The 22,431-nt window shown below is 36.5% G+C and overlaps 2 protein-coding genes across 6 annotated transcripts in view; one reads left to right on the top strand and one right to left on the bottom strand.

Annotated features, from left to right (window-relative positions):
• The window catches only part of nbeab (neurobeachin b), a 284,815-nt gene extending 278,917 nt beyond the window's left edge, over positions 1-5,898 (top strand). For all 3 annotated transcript variants that reach the window (XM_084419403.1, XM_084419404.1, XM_084419405.1), the window contains 4 exons: positions 2,391-2,492; positions 2,563-2,759; positions 3,878-4,029; positions 4,106-5,898. In XM_084419403.1, the coding sequence (XP_084275529.1) occupies positions 2,391-2,492; positions 2,563-2,759; positions 3,878-4,029; positions 4,106-4,196 (542 nt within the window). In that variant the 3' untranslated portion in view covers positions 4,197-5,898. The remainder of the gene's footprint in view (positions 1-2,390; positions 2,493-2,562; positions 2,760-3,877; positions 4,030-4,105) is intronic.
• A 2,293-nt stretch (positions 5,899-8,191) lies between these two features.
• The window catches only part of dclk1b (doublecortin-like kinase 1b), a 43,997-nt gene continuing 29,757 nt past the window's right edge, over positions 8,192-22,431 (bottom strand). The window contains exons 6-17 of one of the 3 annotated variants that reach the window (XM_084418213.1): positions 22,028-22,122; positions 21,364-21,451; positions 21,107-21,276; positions 20,866-20,985; positions 18,521-18,667; positions 17,765-17,898; positions 17,587-17,664; positions 16,644-16,740; positions 16,478-16,558; positions 16,258-16,371; positions 12,898-12,971; positions 11,492-11,679 (exon numbers count right to left, since the gene is read on the bottom strand). In XM_084418213.1, the coding sequence (XP_084274339.1) occupies positions 11,622-11,679; positions 12,898-12,971; positions 16,258-16,371; positions 16,478-16,558; positions 16,644-16,740; positions 17,587-17,664; positions 17,765-17,898; positions 18,521-18,667; positions 20,866-20,985; positions 21,107-21,276; positions 21,364-21,451; positions 22,028-22,122 (1,256 nt within the window). In that variant the 3' untranslated portion in view covers positions 11,492-11,621. Of the gene's footprint in view, positions 11,680-12,897; positions 12,972-16,257; positions 16,372-16,477; positions 16,559-16,643; positions 16,741-17,586; positions 17,665-17,764; positions 17,899-18,520; positions 18,668-20,865; positions 20,986-21,106; positions 21,452-22,027; positions 22,123-22,431 lie in introns of all 3 variants that reach the window. The other 2 variants (XM_084418212.1, XM_084418211.1) reach the window with 2 other exon arrangements.

Below are 22,431 nucleotides of genomic sequence, written 5' to 3'. Positions count from 1 at the left end.
ACTCAAAATTTCTCTGTGGAACGCAAAGGTTTCTGTGAGGGAACACAGTTTCTCAGGGGAACGCAAAACATTTGCGAGAGAACACAAAAGCATTGACAAATAATTTTTCCTCCATCTCATTTTTTTTCCCACCACTGTGGGAATAATACGGTCCCTTTTGGGGCTCCGTATTAAACTGATCTAAAGTGGCAGTAAAGACATTTATAATGTTAAGATTGATGAAAGAATCCTGAAGAAAAATGGTAGAGTTTGGGTTTGTTCATCACTCAATGCTATTGAATAATATATTTGACTTATAATCTAGTATGTGAGAAGCTTTCAAGCATCAAAAAGGGTGCAAAAGCACCACAAAAGTTGCAGATAATAGCAAAAAAGCATCTATTATTTGGAACTTTTGTGGTGCTTTTGATGCTTGAAAGCTTAATTTCCCATTCAATGTAATATCATGGAGATGTGTGTCCATTACATTATGTAAATTTCTCCTTTTGTGTGCCAAAGAAGGGAGTCAAATGTGTTTTGGATTACATACTGCACAATGAAGTAAATGATGACAGAATTTTGGATGAACTAATCCTTTAAACCATTGAAACACGCACACCTTCTCCAAAAGCAGTGTTTAATCCGTCCAGAAACATAATGTTGATCCCCCCGGCTAATAATTACTGTTTTGCTTCCTCACTGCACAAATCAAGCTAATTACACCACTGGCCCCGGTTTCCTTACGGTTGAATTGCTTCTCTAACTCACTGCAGTGTGTACAAATATAAGAGTGTGTTCAAGCGTGATGGGTACAGACCCAAGAGGGCGAGCACTTTAATGATTCTACCTGTTATTTCTCAAATGAACTGCTTTGGAAATTGAGGCAGTGGATCTTATAACAAGGAAAATGTAGGTGATGAGGATGTATTCCACACAGTTTATATCACATCTTGGCAGATTTTAAATGAGTTTTTTGCACTTTTTCCAAAATGAGCCCTTTCATGGCAGCTGACCAGCCGGTGCTGACGTACCACAGGTGTCTTTAAATGACCTCATATCACCTCTTCCCTCCCCCTCATCCATCATGTGACAATGTATGGGGTCCAGAGGCTGTTGGGCCACTGCCGGTGATCATTTGGGGGGGACGCCTCCTTAAGCAGATGTTCTCTAGGGCACCTGACCTGCTTTATTGTGGTTTCCTCACATCGGTTATATCGTGTTTGTGGACTTGTGTAGTGTTGTGACTGGAATTACCTTCCAGACACAATCAGATTCATTGGTTTTGGTCATGTGCACTGTAAGAATCGGCTAAAGCTAATCCAGTTGCTTTTATAGCAGTTTAATAAATCATATTAATTATGTGTACATCAGGATCTAGAGAAGGTGCTTCTATTTTTATTTTACTTTTATTGATTTATAATTTTATTTAAGTTTTATTATTATTATTATTATCATCATTTAAATTTTATTTTTGTGATATCTTATTATTGAAATGAAATGAGGCATTTATATAGCGCTTTACTATGTTCTACTGTACAGTCATATCAGGGGTCTCTCCTTAACCATCATTATTATTATCATTTAAATTTTATATTTCAAAATCCTAAAAGCCTAAGAATACTTCTTTTTGTGCTTTTATTTATTTATTATCATTTTAATTTTATATTTCAAAATCCTAAAAGCCTAAGAATACTTCTTTTTGTGCTTTTATTTATTTATTATCATTTTAATTTAATATTTCAAAATCTAATGCTTCTATTTATTTTGATTTTGCTTATTTTTGTAATCTATTAGAAGTAGTAGTAATAGTATGTATTATTGTTATTACTTTTTAATTACTATTTTATATTTCTAAATCCTATTTAAGTCAAAATCCTAAAAGTATAAGACTACTAATAAAAATGCTTCTATTTTAGTATTTGTTTTTTTATACATTTTATTTATGTAGAACAATGGCAGTGTACATTAATCAACATTCATGAATGTAAATGTACCCAAATTAGCCCGAAGGCTAGTTTTCCTCAGTAGTCTCTTTGCCAGATGTTATTAGGCCTAAAACTAGAGGCCTATAAATAATGTATTTATAATTCAGTTTATTTTTCTAATCTATTATTATTACTACTATTATTATTTATTGTTACTATCATTTCAAAATCCTAAAGACAAAATCCTAAAAGTCTAAGACTTTTAAGTAAGAACACTTACTCATATTTTTTATGTATTTACTTTAAATTTTATATTTCAAAATCCTAAAATTGTATGTGTTGAATTTTAGCCCGTGGTCTTAGACTCCTGGATCTGCTGCATGCGTCGACTGTTGTTATATTTCAGTTTACTGCTGTGTGTTTCCTGTGCTCATGTTTTTAATCTCAATTTTAATTATAATGTGTGTTTCCTGTGCTCATTCGCAGGTGATTACCCAGCTCCCCGTGCGGTTCTGACCGGTCATGACTATGAGGTGGTGTGTGTGTCAGTGTGTGCTGAGCTGGGAATTGTAATCAGTGGAGCAAAAGGTGAGTGAGAAGAGCATTGTGGGATATGAAATAATATGAGGCAGTCACTCATCAGACGTGTGTTTGTCAGAGGGGCCGTGTCTGGTCCACACCATCACTGGGGACCTCCTGAGGGCTCTGGAGGGCCCTGATAGCTGTGTGCTTCCCCGCCTGATCTCCGTGTCCAGTGAGGGCCACTGCATCATCTACTACGACAGGGGGCAGTTCTGCAACTTCAGCATCAACGGCAAACTGCTGGCCCAGATGGAGATCAACGACTCCACACGTGTATGTTCTCAACTCTTTGCTTTATCATACACATGATGGTCTGGTTACATTGATACTAATCATGCCAGTGTAAAAAGAAGCATTTCAATATCTATAGAGGGTATGCGCGTGACTTCACCGTCAGCTGGAGTGACTGGGGTTACGCCCACTGAGAGGCAAAAAGACTTGAATGCCACGAAAAGTACACAAAACACATCTAAAACGGGAAAGAGCTTTGCTAATGACTGTACAACTAGATTTGACAAGAAATCTGAGGTATATTTTAACAGACTGCCAAAACCTACAGAACAGAGAAGCAAATAGACCGCTGCAAATCATAGAAACAATTGGACTCCAGGCAGCGAAAGATGGATTTGAAGTTATCATTATGTGTCAATATGCTGAATTTAGGGGTAAAATCATACATCATATTGTGATGTTATATATTGTATTGACAACTCATCAATTAAATATTTACCATTGTATATTCTGCATATTCGGATGTTTTTAAATAAACACTGACAAAAAAACTATACAAGTTTTAAGGTTGGACGATATGACGATCTATATAACATTGATATAAGTGATCACATGGATTTAGACCTAACCATTGTATTTATATAAAGCGTTCAGAGGCAAATTTGCTTTATGTATTTCCCCGGCGTCGAAATCAGGCACGTATAAATGTCAGGAAACACGATTCCTGGCTGCATTTCAATATCCATGGATCACTGGATCTTTGGTAAGTCGTAAGGAACACTACATCGAGTCCAACCTTTAGTTTAAACCGATAATCATTTGTTTTACTCGCGTTTTCGCAGTTTCCCCTATTAAATGCAGTCACGCAGCAGCTCTTTTGCCACTCAGTCCGGCTGAGGGGGCCGTGTTCCGGCGGGAAAGTGACGTCAATGCATTCCCTCAATAGCAAAGCCCCAGTGGTCTAGTAATGCCATGGCAGAAGTCGCATTACCGTTTGTTGAGGAAAAAGATGAATTCTAGTAAATTGGACCACTTTTTAACATGATAAGATTGGTTCAGAAGACAAAAACACATTTTGGAAGAAGGATTGATGATGTATTGACTCATTATTTCAAATTACATAGTGTACCTTTAACGAGCTATATTTGATATGTGATTAGGCCGTCCTCCTGAGCAGTGATGGACAGAATCTAGTGACTGGAGGAGATAACGGGGTGGTGGAGGTGTGGCAGGCCTGTGACTTCAAGCGGCTGTACGTCTACCCTGGCTGTGACGCCGGCATCCGAGCCATGGATCTGTCACATGATCAGAGGTACACTTTAACCACACGGAGACATACAGCAAACCCTAAACTGCTTTAACCCTGACGTCGTCTCCTGTGTTTCCAGGACTCTGATCACGGGCATGGCATCCGGTAGCATCGTGGCTTTCAACATTGATTTTAATCGCTGGCACTTTGAGCATCAGAACAGGTACTGAGAGCGATCAGCCAATGACGGGCATCCGCAGCCTGGCACGGCAACGTGCCGTTACGGGAGGCGACGCAGCAACAGAAAACATACGGAATGAAAGAAGAAACACAAGGCTAGTTGGAGAAATCACAGCAGTTTAAGGGATCTCAGCTGCTTGAGCAGATGTATACATGTCTCAAACACGCACAGCAGCGATTAATAGATGATTATTTCGAAATGAATCAAGAGAGCACAGATGGAGGCCAGCAGTTTTTTCATCACAAATTATTTTATCTAACTGTCATCAGAGCCATCAATAGTCTTGTTGAAAACAGCCTCTTTACTCACAGTCCCGTCATCTGAACTGACAGTAATACTTTGCATAGAGAACCAATAACAATATTTTTATGAGGTTTATTTTCTACTGGCTTCCAGCATATTTCACTTTCTTTCTACAGGCCCGTGGGAAAGAAAAGCTACATGAACAATAAATAATGAAATGTCATCTCTCTGATGCTGAGCTCATGTGTGTAAATGCTATACTATTTCTTTCAAACTTGTCTCTGAGGCTGCTTTCTAAACTATTCTGCAATTGAATTACGTTTGTCCTGTGTTCATGCATTTGACATCGACAAATGCTTTTTGATATGATTACAAAGAGAAAAAAAAGAGAGAGAGAAGCTCTTGTTTTAATGTGACGTCCTGTAATGTTCGTTCAGTCGTTCTCCTCGTGCGAGGATGAATGGTTTGTCTGTTGTGGATGTGTTTAATTTCAAGTTGTGAACCAGATTGCATCTGGACTTCTCGATGGATGCAGCATTAAAGTCCAGGAATACTCAACGTTTCAAGCACTAAATGAGGGTCGACGCTGATGGTGCTGGAATAGATCAAATGGGCAAATATCATTGTAATTATTGTGCAATTTTACCATTTAAAATTATATATATTGTTTTACACATGTGAAAAGAAAACAGTGAGGTTTTTAAACCAGTATTTGCACTTTTAACTGATTTATTTTTTATTTTAGCTGTTCTGCTGTATTTTCACATTCAAATACACCAAGTGCATCTGAGAAAATATCAGTTCTCAAGATGTCATAAGTATTTTGAGGATGAAGAGGGTATGCTAAACATCATTTGTTATATTATTTTACTGTCTTAAATTGTCTACTGCCATCAAGATCTTTCAGAATTGCACTTGTTAACAGAAAATAACATTGTAAACTCACTGCTGTAAGCAATACATTATGTACAATGTATGCGCATCTTTAATTATATAGCATAATGTAAATCAAATCTATTACTCAGAGTTTATGGATAAAAAAAACGAAACTATTTTTAATTGTTTTAGTGCTGTAAGAAGACAAAGCATTGAGTTTTTTTTTTTTTGCCAAGCCACACGATTAATATGGTGCCATAGTTAACATTTTATTTACAAGAATAGCAATTTAGATTTGATATACTGAGCAATGGTTATTTTTAAAACCTTAAAAATGAGTTTACCTTAATGTCATTTTTTATGTTGAAATGCCTCAGATTTCAAATGATTTATTTGATGTGAACTGTTTCCATCAGGAACATTGACATTGCAAGTAATGGTGCCTGCTAATTCAGCAGATATGTTTAAGTTAGTTTCTTTTTAGTTTAAACTGTTCAGTATGTCCTAGTGAATCATTGTGATGAAATGTATCAGCCTACTTTTTATTGATAATAAAAGATGATCAAATGTACTGCATTGAGTGCTGTTCCCTTGCATTAGTGCATATACAAATGGCGCTAGTGTGCTACATGTGCATTTGAGAATAAAACAATATTTTCAATCATTTAAAGGTAGGGGTGGCAATTTCTGAGAGGCTTGCAATAGCAAGCTAAATTTAAAAGCATAAGATCCCACCCCTTCAGAGCGTCTCCAAAGCCATGCCTTCTCCAAAACACATGAACGTGTACAGCAGAGTCTGCAATGCGTTACGAGATGAGAGATGACGTTACACTACCTCATGTCTCAAAGCACATAACAATGAGCATGAACCATTTAAAGAGCACTGACCTGTAGGCTACCACCTGACTGCTGCAGATTCATTTCGCCGCTGATAGTTTAGCCAAAGAAACGCATAGTTCCGAGTCCAAGGACTCAGAGTAGAAGGTCATGGGTTGTCATATCTTAATTACGGTAACTAGACATGGTGTGAACGCAGCACAAGTTCATTGTTTTGGTTCAGGAGGAACTGTAAAAGGTGGTTGCTGTTTGTTTGTGGCGCTTGTGATCGTCTGTCTACAACTCTGCATAGCCATATGGATGCGCTGATGATCTGTGTGGAAGTATTGGAAAACATACTGTATGTTGACAGTGTTAATTTCGTTAATGAAAATATGACGAAACGTATTTGTTGATTAGCTTTTTTTCTACGACTAAAGGCCCTAGCAAGTCCGAAATCGCATGCGTTTTTTCACTTTCATGATTCGGTGGCTCTGAATTGTCAAAACACCATTCAAAAGGCTTGCTATACCGATGCGAAAAACGCAGAAAATCGAACCAGATTCGATTTTTTTATTTTTTGATGGACGAAAGTTTCGGAGGCAGTGTACAAGCGTGACGTAACGTGAGGTCGTATTTATTTTTTAACGTGCGAAAATTTCGGGCGCGAATTTCGGACTCAGTGTGCAAGGGCCTTAAGACGAGACGGCACCAATGTCATTAAACGATATCTGTGATTAAATCAACATGCAATATCGTTGACGAAAAAATACGAGACTAAAATTAAGTAAAAATTGTATAATAACTAACCAAAATCTCTTTATTTTCGTCAACATTAATTTTTGTTCATTCATCTATGGCATGAGCGGCAGTTATTTTAAAGTTCAGAGCGTGGTAGCCTATAGTAGGCTAGGCCTGGACGAGTTGTCATATTTCAAACACTAGCCTATCATCTTTAATTCGCTATGACAGCAACAGAACTTGGGCAAAAGATAAGACCTGATATTTGGGGACATTTTCTGTATATCGAAGCGAAAAAAAAAAGCAAATGTATGTCTGATTCTATCATAAGGGAAGTGGATTCAAAATTGCAGGAAAAAACACAACAAACCTCAAGCTGCACATCAAGGCTAATCACAAAGATCTCGAGGTAGGTTTACATCTTTGTGATTTATTTTGTGAATTATATTTATTCTATTGGATGTATTTTATAGCTAAACTGAACCAATTAACCATTGATTGTGACCCGTAGCAGTAGGAGCTAACTATCCATACAACAGTCCAAGTGTGCAAATTCATAATTGTATTTCCCTTATTTATTTATTTTAATTTCATTTGAACTGTTAAATAAGTCAATAAAAAAATTTTAACTTTAGATTGAAACCGTCTTACTTTACTGTGCAGCGGTTGAGCAGCAAAATTACCCAAGAGCACCACCTTGTTGATTAACTGGATTTGGCATCATTAATGTTATAAAAACCAAATGTCTACAAGAACTTTATGCAGGATAAACCTCCATAAAGTAATTATTTTGTAAGTGTAATACCCCCTACCACCAACTTAATGCATGAACTTAATCTTAATTAAGCAATAATCTTATTGCTAAAATGTCGTTTTCATTGACTAAAACCATAGACTGTGACTAAAACTAGACTAAAATGTAAACAAAAAAAAAAAAAAAATAGGACAAGGTTGACTAAATATGATTAAAAAAAAACTAACAAGGACGTTTAACACCAGACTAAGACAAAATGAACACTAGTTGACAGGCAGGTAGGACATCCTATCATTGGACAAACATTTTTTGCTCCTAGCTGAGTCTTCCACAGAAGATACCATATATGTATTTTTTTTAAATATTTAAACCACTTCTATTATTGATTGTATCAGAGTGTGAAGAGAGTTTCAACCAATGTAACAAAAAGTGTTTATGAAAAAAAAATTGCCTACTTTAATCTGCTTCCTTGTGATTGCAGAAAACATGCATAACAATGAAAATACATGATCAATTTCAGTAAACAAAAACAGACATAAAAACCAGGTTTCTGCTTGAGGAATCATTTATTCACAGGTTTGGCTTGTTGCTGACTGCACCACTGTTCAATGCTACTTGGAAGCAAAGACTCTTCTTCCAGGAAGTCAAGCCTAAATTACATTTGATGGGAGAGACAATGGACAAGCGATGGATATACATCTATACAAATATACAACGTGTAATCAATGCTTGTGCACTGAATTTTGCATATGAGCTAGATTATTTCCTTTATTATATTGACTCGATCTACATCCTATTCAAAAATAGGTTGAGCACGGATTGTTTTCTAGTCTAATTTTGACAAGCAAATACAGCAGATACATTTGAATTAAAAAGCAAATACATGCTATACCTTAAATGACTATACTCTTTTAGACTTTGTGCTTTTCATTTACCCCTTCACGGCGTCACCGGAAGCCTTTACATGCTGGAGGCTTCAATAAGCAGTTTAACAATGTTAAATATTGAGAAGCAACAAACATAACCAAGACTGGTCTTCACTGAGACTAGTTGCTTGTGGATGGGGTCAACATGTACGGATGGTACAGTAAATGGATCTTAAAATGATTATCACTCATACATGCAAGACTGACACACTCGGTCCTTTACAGTGAATGTGCAAACTCCAAGAAAAACGCAAAAGGAATGACAATCAATGTCTAAACATACAAGACATTTTGAGCCCAGAAGATCAATTTATTAGTGACCTGTATGTGTCTGTGTGTGTGTAGCCAACTACTATGTTGGGTCCCACTTTATATTAGGCGTCTTCAACCTCTAAGTATTTACAACACAATCATATTGTTACTGTATATACTGCACAATTAATGTACTTATTGTGTTCATGTTGTATTGCAAAACACGTTTGCTGATTTTGAGATGGGAGACTGGTAAGGTAAAGGACAAGTTTTAAGTTTAAGAGTAGAATTAGGTGTAGGATCAACAGTGTTATTGTACAGTAGATCTGATTACAGAAATTACATGCAGGTATTTTTTTTAATATAGGTACAATGTGAAAACACATGCATGAAAACAATAAGTGCATTGTATCAAATGACTAAATGTTAGTATGTCTAAGACACTTAATATAAAATGGGTCCCTGTGTTGGAATTTGAACAGTTATGAATAAACTGCTTTTAAAAAATGTACTTAGTTATGCTAGTTAGCATCACCTTCAGTAAGATATCAATCCTCTTTTTAAATAGTTGTACAATCTTAAAGGTAAAAAGTGAACAATGATGTACTGTTTTTCTTGTCTCCGCCACATAAAATGCTTCTGATCATTCAGTGGTCGTATTTCAAAAACAACAAACGATAACGATACATTCAAAATTAAAATTGACCTTTTGCTAGTCAGTTCACTTCTGAATGCAAAAAAACAACAACGTTATTTTGACTATGATATTACATAAAAAAAAAGACAAATATGTAAAATCTTAGTCCAAACATTAAAATCACTCATTAAAATCGCTAGCGTACATTTAGCACGTTTTTGTTTTCCGTTACGTTACACTTTTTAAATAAATCATAACTTACATTCTGTTCTCTTGTCAACCGGAAATTAGTGTGCGCTCTGACAATGAATACAAATTCCAGGAAGCAGCTGTACAATCTATTTATCTTCATGAAGAGTGTTAGAGACAGAACCGAACTTACTGACGAAGAGATTATTATAGCAGCAGCAGTTGGACTCATATATAGATATGGATGCGTAGATACCACATTCAACCGCTACAGACACATCGGCGCGCCCGCCATCTTGGAACGGTCAGCATGTCGTCACTCACAGTAAGAATCAATGATGCCAAAACATTGCACTGTTTCTGGTTGTGAAACCGCTGAGATTTAAACGCCCGAAGAAATGGGATAAACTTTCACAGGTGAGAATGTGTTGGTTTTATATGTATTAACTCAACATTACATGTTTTTACTGTGGTACTTTTTAATGTTTTTACTTTTACTATGTTAATGTTATGTTGGCTACACCTTTGTCTTTTTGTAATGTGTTAGTTTAGCAAAATCATCTGCTAAAGTGTATTGCAGATATAGATATTCATACATGCGTCTAACTACGGTTGCAGACGCTCAGTCAACTTGCTCTCGAAATGTTCACAGACCGGCTTTGACCGTTCCAATATGGCGGACGGCTTCGCTAATGAGGCATCTACGTAAATATATCTATGATTGGACTGACAAGTTTCTAGTCATTCAACGTCATACATCTTAAACCAGCACCAATTATTTTAAGTTCAAACAAGCATTTCTACATCAATAAATCTTCAACTATTCAGGCATTTTAACCATTTTACAAAGAACATTCTATTGTCTGACTGACAGACAGAAACCAACATGTTTCTCAAAAAAGCTGAAATAAATAGTTATCAGGTTAAAATAAAATGTATAAACCTAAAATATTTTAAATATATAAAGTTCATACAAAAGGTAAAAACCCACATACAAGATTTTTGCACTGAAAGAGGAAATGCTAAGACATCGGAGACTTTTTATAGGGATCAATGTGTTGTGTGTATGTGTTTTATATATGTGTGTGTGAGAACACTTGAAACAGAGTGGTAGGTTTGGCTGCATTACTCTCTATCCAACACTAGAGGGAGTAAAAGAGAGGTGGTTTACTGTCCTGCGTCCGAAATCGCATCCTCTCTTGAGTAGGTACTTATTATGAATATAAGGTACCTAAGGTAGGTACTTATGCGCTCGCTAAAGAAGTACGTTCTATACGTCTAATGAATGTAGTATGAATGTAATACTATTTTTGCCATGTTGTCATTATCATGTGACCAACCAGCGTCGGTTTCGTCGCTGCACTACCATTCACAAAACCTCTCCTGTGGCCTCATGGGATAGTAAAGTGTCCATCGTATGCACACTTCAGAATCTCGCCGGAAGTAGGAGGTCATCCGGATACTTTTTTGCCTCTACTGTTTTATGAGTACTGTGAATTCAGACATACTACTCTTGTTTTTCGCCTACTATATAGTAGTGAAGTATGCGATTTCGGATGCAGCCATGGTCTACAAACAAAACCTCATGTAGCACCAAACGTGTAGTTACGATGAAGCGAAAACTCTGACAAGGACTTCTCCTTTCCGATGAAAAACTGCTAAAAGCAAAAGATTATTTTTACACCTGTTCAGGTGTGCTGCTTCCCTCTCCCATCCTCTCCTAGTTAATCACATCGGTTCCACGTAGCAAAACGTTCGATTTCAAAAACTGTCATCCATTGCTATTCAATTTACCTTTTACTTAAAGGTCATTTTCCATTCATTTCTGCCCAGACTGGGTGTGTGCTTAAAACGGTGACGTGGGAGAGCGGACGGTCTCGGCCGAGCTGGGGGAAATGTCCTCGGACTCTGAGGTGAAGTCCGCCGGAGAGAGGGTCGGGACGGTCCCGGGGCTGCAGGCGAAGGTGCTCTGGGTGGCTTTCACATCCTGGTGGCGTCTTCGTCTGAAAACCTGCCTCTCCTTATCAAGAGGGGTGGTCTGGGAACACGAGAGCATGGGAGATTGGGAGTGTTAATGACTGCTCGGGAATCAAGGGGGGGGAGAGTTCGGATAGTGCAGAGATAAACAGGTTTTCAGTTGTGTGTGGTTTATAATTTAACAGTGACTTTGCAAGACAACTTAATCAAAATCTGTCTTTGAATTAACACTGAACTGTGGTTGAAGTGTAAAAACAAGCAAATGTGGTGATAGTGAACTATTTAGATATAGTGCACCAAGCATAGTGAACTCTTTATCGCTTTAATTAAAATGAGCTATAGCTAATTAATAAAAAGCATTTTTTTTTTCAGCATTATTTGTTTGTTTAACTATATATAAATTAAATGTAGACTACGTACATACACATTACCATACAAAAGGTTGGGGTTGATATTATTATATATTTTTTAAGTAGTCTCTTATGCTCACCAAGGCTACATTTATTTGATCAAACATACAGTAGCCTAAAAACAGTAATATTGTGGAATATTAAAACTGTTTTCTATTTTATATATTTTAAAACATAATATATTCCTGTGATGCAAAGCTGAATTTTGAGTGTCACATGATTCTTCAGAAATCTAATATGCTGATTTGCTGCTCAAGAAACATTTCTTATAACCAATGTTAAAAATTGTTGAGTTTCATAGCATTTGTGTGGAAACCATGATGCATATATATATATATATATATATATATATATTTTAGACATGTATAATTATTTATATATATATATATATTTTTTTTATTAATCTTCCTTTTGTAAAAAGCACAAAATTGAATCTGTGTTTCATGAACGGGTTTGTAAGGTTTACCTTTTAACTTTAAGCGCAGACCTAACTAATCAAAATGAGTTCTGTTTTCATTATGGATTTTACTTTCTGCAACTCTGCCACCGACACATACACGTGCACTTTCAGTGCGTTCTATATCCAGCACAGGACCGCACATTCAAACTAGTGTTTAACCCATAACCAGCAGTGTCATGCATAAGTGTACACTTCAACTGTACAAGCTTCTTAGATCAGTAACACAGAGCAAAGAAATGGAAAAGTGAAGCACTGACACAGTAAGCATGAGCTGAGAAGCATGAATGGCAAAGAAGCAGAGCATCCCCACTCCATAGCAAGAGGCCGAGTGTGGAAGGAAAGGGACTATGGAGACTGCCAGCACGTTGCCATGGAAACACTGACGGTTTGAGCCGCTCTGTGGGCGTACCTTATCCAATACATCCCTGGGTTCGGGTAGCAGTCCAAAGACCCTGAACGCTTGATGGAAAACCCCTCGTCCGGCTGAGCAGGGAGAAATGAGTGGAACTCAATAAATTAGATTTGTACTTTCACTGTAAAACAGCACAAGCTTTGAGCCATGAAGTGCTGTTCAATAATGGTGTGATGTTTAGAGTTTTACAAAACAGTAGCAGTGAGCAAACCAAGTTTTAGAATGTTTCTATACAAAAACTCAGTTTGGGAAATAAAAACAACTGTATATGAAGCTAATGAAACGGTAAACATGCAAAGCAATGTGCAAACAAAGTACGCTGCTAAATGTTATATATATATATATATATATATATATATATATATATTGGGGTCCGTAAGAAAAAGAAATATTAAGCAGCACAAGAGTTTTCAACAGCAATAAGAAATATTTCTTAAGCACCAAATCAGCATATTAGAATGATTTCTGAAGGATCATGTGACACTGAAGACTGGATTAATGATGGTGAAAATTCAGCTTTATAATCACAGGAACAAATTACATTTTAAAATATATTAAAATAGAAAACAGTTATTTTAAATTGAAATAATATTTCATAATATTGCTGTTTATATTGTATTTTTTTTTATCAAATAAATGCATCCTTGGTGACCATAGAATACTTTGTTCATATATATATATATATATATATATATATATATATATATATATATATATATATATATATATATATATATATATATGTATGTATGTATGTATATAGAGTATATATATGAAGAGTTCAGATGCAAAAGCCTCTAAGTGCCATCTGCAATTTTCTTCTAGAATGATCATTTTTATCAAGCTTGTATATTTAAGTTCAGTAATTTCACTTAAATGGCAATGAAAATTACCTATTAATTGTCATTTAAGAGAATTTACTGAACTTAAAAATACAAGCTTGATAAAAATTATCATTCTAGAAGAAAATTTCAGACGGCACTTAGAGGCTTTTGCATCTGAACTCTTCATATATATATACTGTATATATATATATATATATATATATATATATATATATATATATATATATATATATATATATATATATATGTATGTATAGCCTATAGAGTATATATATCTACAGTGCTATGCATAAGTTTAGACACCCATACTAAAGTTAACTAAAAAGAGTAATAAAAAAATCATCTTTTGGAAATTGAACTTAATGCCTTAATTAATTTTTTTTGGAAAAATCCAACCTTTAAGGACACCAATTTTCTTTGTGAATGAATAATGCATCGTAAATAAATAAATGTTCTTCCTTAAAATACAGGGTCCATAAGTCTGGACACCCCTATGTTAAATTCCCATAGAGGCAGGCAGATTTTTATTTTTAAAGGCCAGTTACTTCATGGATCCGGGATACTATGTATCCTGATAAAGTTCCCTTGGCCTTTGGAATTAAAATAGCCCCACATCATCACATAGCCTTCACCATACCTAGAGATTGGCATGGTTTTATTTCAGTTAGCCTAAAAGCTAGTTTGATTTGCATTGAGAGATGATCTTATGGAAAGTACCCCATGCCAGTCTCTAGGTATGGTGAAGGCTATGTGATGATGTGGGGCTATTTTAATTCCAAAGGCCAAGGGAACTTTATCAGGATGCATAGTATCCTGGATCCATGAAGTAACTGGCCTTTAAAAATAAAAATCTGCCTGCCTCTATGGGAATTTAACATAGGGGTGTCCAGACTTATGGACCCTGTATTTTAAGGAAGAACATTTATTTATTTACGATACATTATTCATTCACAAAGAAAATTGGTGTCCTTAAAGGTTGGATTTTTCCTAATTTTTTTAATTAAGGCATTAAGTTCAATTTCCAAAAGATGATTTTTTATTCCTCTTTTTAGTCAACTTTAGCATGGGTGTCTAAACTTATGCATAGCACTGTAGATATATTTATATTATATATATATATATATAGTATATGAATTCATTCGAATTCAACAAACGACCTGCATGAAAAATCAAAACTAAAACACATCAAATAACAAAACAGAAAGTAAGCTGTGGAAACATTTTCAAAGTAAATATTTTGTTTGAAGGTAAACTATGTAAGTTTTTTGTTTGTTTGTTCAAAATTAACAAAATTTAAATAATGAGTCATTACTTTATCAATCCTTCTAAAACGTGTTTTTGTCTTACCCTGGTTCACTATGGTAAGCATATTATAAGTGTTTATATTTTAGACCTTTACATTTTTACCTTTAAATTTACATAATGATTTAGTAATTTTATGCAATTGTCCTACAAAAAAAAAAAAAAAAAAAAAAACATGTATGAAACCCTTAAAAATAGAGGAAACTATTCTGGCTAATTTGATCCAGTCCCTGACAACAGTGCTGACAGTCGTTATATAAGCAGAAAGCAGAGTCAGAGGAGGAGATGTCACAGCCATAAGAAAGCAGAAGGATGAAGTCTGCCAGGAGAGAAGAGGAATGAGAGAAGAACAGCTGATGGATGAGTCAGCGAAAAGCTATGAGATAAGAGCACAACCTCCAGAATATTTTAATACCTCAAACTATATTTAAGTATAATGTTCCAAAAGACAAAGGCTGGTCAAGCTCAAAACAATGCTAGTTGTGTAAGTTGATTTTTCACATTAAATTGACACAGAAATCTCTTTTACAGAAAAGCTAACATACCTGAACAAGAGAAAAATACAATGCTTTAAAGGGATTGTTGAAAATTATCCCATCATTGACTCACTCTCAAGCCATCCTAGGTGTATATGAGTTTCTTCTTTCCGGTCAGAGGTCACTCCTCCGTCGGAACTCGACTCGCGTACGACCGCTGCCGAAAGCCAGTGATTATAGGTTATAAAGTTATAAATATGGATATTTTCTTACAAAAACGCATCGCTTCGCTTCAGACGGCATTTATTAACCCCCTGGAGCCGTATGGATTACTTTTATGATGGATGGATGCACTTTATTTGTGCTTCAAAAACTCCCCCTGGGCTCTACTCACTCCCATTATAAAGCTTGGAAGAGTCAGGATTTTTTTTTAATATAACTCCGATTGTATTTGGCTGAAAGAAGAAACTCATATACACATAGGATGGCTTGAGGGTGAGTAAATTATGTGGTTTAAAATGTTCATTTTTGGGTGAGCTATCCCTTTTAATGCCAATAATAGTCCACTAAAAATATGTCACTCTCATGGAATACGGGAGTAACACCTTAAAGTTATGGCTGCATATAAAGTGATCATCTGTGCACCAATGATTGATTCGAGAATATTGGCTTTAATTCATGTGGATAATATAAACATTTCAACATAATAGCTACAGTATAAAGATGATTCTTACTGCTATGACAGTGACTCCTGCAGTGGTGCTGTTGGGCTTGGGGCCCGTGTTGAAATGTTTCTTAATCTTGCCGGCCACAGACAACTGGTGCTGATTCTCACACATTCTGTCATCCTGAGAAAGAATAGGAAAATGCCTCCACATATCACTTACCTTCCAATAGTCTGAGAATGGTACATATACATAAATCAGTAATAAAAACAAAAGAACAAAGTCTTACATTAACCCAGGGATGGTCTAACACCTGTAGAGCTGTGTATCTCTGGTCGACCTCCACCTGTAGCATGCAGGTGATAAGTGTCTGTAGAAAAAGCAAGCAAGTAAGAAAGAAAGATAGTGAGGTCATTCGTTTTTCCAGAACTTTCAAACTGTTTTGGTACACCAACCTTTGCAGAGTCAGATACATTGTCCCAGTATGGAAGAGGGAAATCCAGCTGTCCCATCAGAATGTGGTCAAAAAGAGCCTCCTGATCATCTGTGCTCCTGAACAGATATGCAAATAGTTTTTGAATATTCATAAATATGTATTTTGCTATTGCAATGAGAACTGAAGGTACAGCTCACACTATCTATCCTACGGCCACTAGAGGGAGTAAGACATCACAATTTAACTTCTTTTCTTTTCTTTTTTTTTTTATGCAAGCAACATATATTTTGTACAAATACAAGTATTAAACATTATGCATTCAATACAAAAAAGAAAGAAAAAAAGCAACTATATAAAATTAGAAAAGAAAAAGAAAAGGGTGCCAGGGGATAACAACATATATCAGAATAAAGGTGCATTCAGGTATAAAAATATCAAATAAATATTTTGTAAAGTTCACAGATTTTTAAAGTTTTGACAGCTTAATTATTCAGAGTCTCTAATACTGTTTACATACAGCCTTACTTCAGTCAACAAACTCACAAAATTGGGTAATTTAACTGTGTTCTACTTGAGCTGTACAATTCTCTAAATTGAACCTATGCTTAAAGTCACCATGAAACCAAAATAGACAAATCTTATTTTTTATGAAATATTGCAGCATTTTTTTTTTTTTTCATGTGCCCTCATAATCTTTAATCAAAATAACTTCCCCTCCCTTTTCCAGCGTGATCTCTTCTCTTCTCTGATTATGCGTTTATTGGCGTATGGGCGGGACAACCTGTCACTCACATGAGATCGACCAATAGCAAGCCACAACAATCCAGTCAATTCCCGATGAGATAAAATCAAGTCCCGCCCTACTTTTTTTCCTATTTAAAAAGCTGTTTTTTTTTTATTCAAGAAGTCTATCGCAACTTCCGTTTAATGCTGACTTTAACTTACAATGATGTTGTACTTACCCACGGAAAGGAGGGAAGCCACAAAGCAGAATGTATGTTATGACCCCCGCCGCCCAGATATCAACCTTCAAGCCATACCTGTAACATGGAGAGAAAAACACAATATGGCAGTTATATTCTGGTTTTCATACTGACCATATTTGAATAACATTCCCATGCTAATGAAGACGTGACTGACCCCGTCTCTGCGACAATCTCTGGAGCTACATAGGTCGGGGTGCCACATATAGTGTAAAGTGGACCGTCCACAACTGTTGCCAAGCCAAAATCCCCCAGTTTCAGAGATTTGCTCCCATCCTGGTGCTCAAAGACCTGAAGCACATATAAATACAAACAAATCTACATCAAAATACTTGATATTTAGGTTCTTGAAATAGATCTCTCTTTTTAAAAATAAAATTAGAATTAAAATATTAAATATAATTTAAAATGAAAGTAAATAATATTTATTTTTTATTAAAATATAATGCATTATAAATCAAATGAATAAAATGTTATATTTTAGCAGCTGTTGAAAGGGGAAGCTCAAATGAGATTCCAAACTGTCTGATTTGTTTGTCTGAACAGTTTGATCTGAGTTATAAATGGAAAACTGTGAGTCAATTCACAGCATGCATTAACCTTATCAGCCACAACTTTACATAACTCAAAGCCTTTGTCAAAGCTGTTGTGTTTTTCATACTGTCATTACAGAAATACACAAGTTTCAACACAGTGTTGTGTCTGATAAGATGGGTAAAATAGTCTCAGTATTGAGTTGATCTTGTTTTCAAGCTTGTGTAAGAAGGGTTATTTAAGGTTTCTGCACTCGAGAGGATGAGGAAAAAAAAACATTTTAGTTCTGAGACTTATTCCAAAGTGCATTTGTGAAAATAACACTGAGATACTGCCATTTATAGTGACAATATTATCTGTGTAATACTCTAACACCCACCAGGAGATTCTCAGGTTTGATGTCACGGTGAACAATGTTAAGGCAGTGCAGATATTTGATGGCGCTGGCCAGGTTATACAGCATCCCGCTGGCGTCCCGCTCTGTGTATTTGTTGGAGGAGGTGATGGCATCAAAGAGGTCGCCACCCTGTTCATGCACACACAATTTCACCGATTATACAGGAACAATATCTGAGCAGTCAAATTTAATGCAACCTAAAAAACTTTACTGAAAAGTAGTTTTATATTCTAAGAAGTCAATTTTTTTTTTTTTTTTTTTTTTTAAATATCCATTTTCAATTGTAATATATTTAAAAATGTAATTTATTCCTGTGATGGCAAAGCTGAATCATTGTAATATGATGATTTGGTGCTGGAACATGCCGACTTTTTGGGACTTTAGCTTATTCACCGTATCCCCAGAGTTAGATAAGTCCATACATACCCTTTTCATCTCCGTGCGTGCGGTAACTCTGTCTGACGCACCCACCGCTAGCCTAGCTTAGCACAAAGACTGGAGGTAAACGGTTCCAGCTAGCATACTGCTCCCAATAAGTGACAAAATAACGCCAACATTTTCCTATTTACATGTTGTGATTTGTATAGTCACAGCGTGTACAAATAACAAGACACAGCCATCTTCTAACCGTATACATACTGGGAACTATATTCTCAGTAGGCGAAGCACTTCTACTTGGGCGGAGTGATTTGCTCGAAGCACCTGAGAAGCCTCGAGGTGAGGAGCAGAGAGTTCGCTCAGAGTTGGAGTAAATAACTCCACCCAAGTAGCAGTGCTTCGCCTTCTGAGAATATAGTTCCCAGTATGTATACGGTTAGAAGATGTCTGTGTCTCATGTGACCATGTTATTCGTACACGCTGTGACTATACAAATCACAACATGTAAATAGGAAAATGTTGGCGTTATTTTGTCACTTATTGGGAGCAGTATGCTAGCTGGAGCCATTTACCTCCAGTCTTTGTGCTAAGCTAGGCTAGCGGTGGGTGCGTCAGACAGAGTTACAGCACGCACGGAGATGAAAAGGGCATGAATGGACCCTTCTAACTCTGGGGGATAAGGTGAATAAGCTAAAGTCCCAAAAAGTCGGCGTGTTCCTTTAAATAATTTGCTGCATAATATTTTATGTAAATCATGATGCATTTTTAATCTAGGATTCTTTGATGAACAGAACATTTGAAAGAGCTGCATTTATTTGAAATAGAAATCTTTTTAACATTATAAATTTATTTACTGTTACTTTTGATCAGTTTAATGCGGGGGTGTCCAAACTCAGTCCTGGAGGGCCACTGTCCTGCAGAGTTTAGCTCCAACCCCAATTAAACACACCTGAACCAGATTATCAAGGTCTGATTATCTGGTTCAGGTGTGTTTAATTGGGGTTGGAGCTAAACTCTGCAGGACAGTGGCCCTCCAGGACTGAGTTTGGACACCCCTGGTTTAATGCATCCTTGCGGAATAAAAGTTACTATCAAATAAAAAACTTACTGACTTAAAACTAACAGGACTCCAGACTTTTATTTTTAACTAGGAGCACTGTAGCCCCTTACTGAACATTTTAGGAGCACAAGCAGAAAATTTAGGGCCACACCTTAAATCGACCTGCAATTCAATAATTCACATTTGGAGTTTTGACGTTCTGTAAAAAGTGCGAAGCACTTGAAAGTACTTGAAAAGTGAATGAATTTCACTCTTGAAAGGTTGTAGGAACCCTGAAATGAATAATGTAAAAACATTCAACTATTTCTGCCACGATACCATGATTACAGTTAGCGTCACTACATTAAATCCATGGTGAATGTTGGTGATTTGTGGACTGAAAAGCCTTCAATAACTTCGTTCATGGCACAATGTTTCTCCTGGTTTCCACATCAGCACTGTTTGATCTGATATGGTTTATTACAGAGAATTCTGCGCAGAGTTTGAATGCTTCTCACTAGATCTTGCAGAGATATTATTAATTCTGCAGAGAATTCAAATGCTTTCACACTGGATCTCCCAGATCAGCCTGCGAGTAAACCTGGTCTGAGCTCGCGCTTAGTTTGTCTATTATTGGTACTATTGAGTTGTTAAAAGGGGTGCGCAGCTCAAACAAGTAGCTCGGTTTCGTTCCGCTTTCATTACATTTAAATAATTTGGTGTTTCTAATATCATATGCAACAGAAATGGCAGCTCTTATCAGTTGGGCAATGTGGTGGTCGCGCCTATGCGACACCTAACAAAATTTTGTCGCACCGGCAGGAGAAAAAAAACGCAAAATGTGACATTTTGAACATAGCCTGGAGCTTTGACTTTTATAATATATATATGTTAATGTCAGATATTTCACCTTGACCAGCTCCATGACCAGGTAGAGCTCACTGTATGTGTCCATTTCTTCAATCAGCAGAACAATGTTAGGATGCTTAACTCTCCGAAGAATAGACACCTCATTCTGGATCATGTGTTCCTGTGAGCCACAGACAAGCCATGCAATGTAACACAGTGATCTTGCATTAATAAGTGCAAAGTGCACACACATATTTATGCATTTCACTGAACAGGATTCAGAGATATTAAAGTCGTCTCACCTTCCCCCTGCATTTGCTCTTGTTAATGATCTTCAGAGCGTACTCTCGGCCTGTGGATCTCTCCATACACTCTCGGACCACGGCGAAGTTCCCATCGCCAATCATTCTTCCCACTTTGTACCTCTCGGCTATGGAAGCAGGAACCTGAGGACAATCCTCCATCAGCTCAGCTAGAAGGGAAAAAGATGTGGGATGTAACATTCTGATGATAAAACAATAATTATAGACTTTTGTCAAAGTTTCCCAGGGTTCCTCACCTTCACTGCCCGGCCCATCGCCCTCATCCATGGAGCTGCACACCTTGGTGGAGGCCAGAGAGAGAGAGGAGCCACTGTGCTGAGAGCCCTGTCAGAGAGATTACAGTGAGAGGCAGTCATTTTACAAAGTTTTTTGGTTAGTGAACTAATTTGGTTAGCCTGAACTAATATATATATATATATATATATATATGTTAAATGTGCATGTTAAAAGTGCAATTTCACTTGTTTAATCTACAGAACAAAAACAAATACATCTAATTTAACAGAACACCATCAGTTATTAGAACAGGGTAATGTTGTCAAACTATATAAATTAGGTCAATCACAGAAAGAGTGGAAATGGAGCAAGCACACAGCCAGGTCAAGATTCTGGTCTGCTGTTGCTAGGAAACATTTTGGGTGAATGTGGAATTATTTAGTACAGATGTGCTCAGCTGCAATTCGGTGTGATTCAGCACTATGTTGGCACATTAAAGCACCTGAAATATTATTAGGGTCAAACAGAAAGATGAAAGTGCTTCATGGTTTTGCTTGATGCAATGAAAGACACTGGCAGTTCCACATAGATTAACATCATGTAAATGGTGTTTTATAAAGTATTTTTAGCGTATTACAGCAAATGCAGCAGATGTGAAAGGTCTGTTAAAGTGACAAGTCTCACCCTTCGTCTCCTCAGACTGGCTGGACTGGTGGGAGATGGACTGGGAGATTTGCCTGACCGTGGGGTCGACAGCTGACTTCCTGCTGTTCCATTAGCTGAAATACAGAAGAACAGGTTGGTAAATGTCAAAGATTTTATTAGGAGTGTCCTAGTCATATTTCACCCCAAAATCAAAGGGAAGAAAAAAATAGACAATACATTTTGCATGAAGAAATAATAAAAACATTAATAAATGTTTTAATCATTTCAGTCTTATCTGACTTTTGGTGATTCTATGGGTCATCTCTCGCCATACGCAAGAGACTGTTCATGGATTTTCTTAGCAATGATTTTTCCCAGGGCGGGTTGCCAGGTCTTTCCTCTACCTCCCTTTTACATGGCTCGGGACTCACACACACACATTA

Source organism: Rutilus rutilus (genome assembly GCF_951802725.1).
Source record: "Rutilus rutilus genome assembly, chromosome: 9".
NCBI classification, from domain to species: domain Eukaryota; kingdom Metazoa; phylum Chordata; class Actinopteri; order Cypriniformes; family Leuciscidae; genus Rutilus; species Rutilus rutilus.
This window is presented reverse-complemented; position numbering and strand designations above follow the sequence as displayed.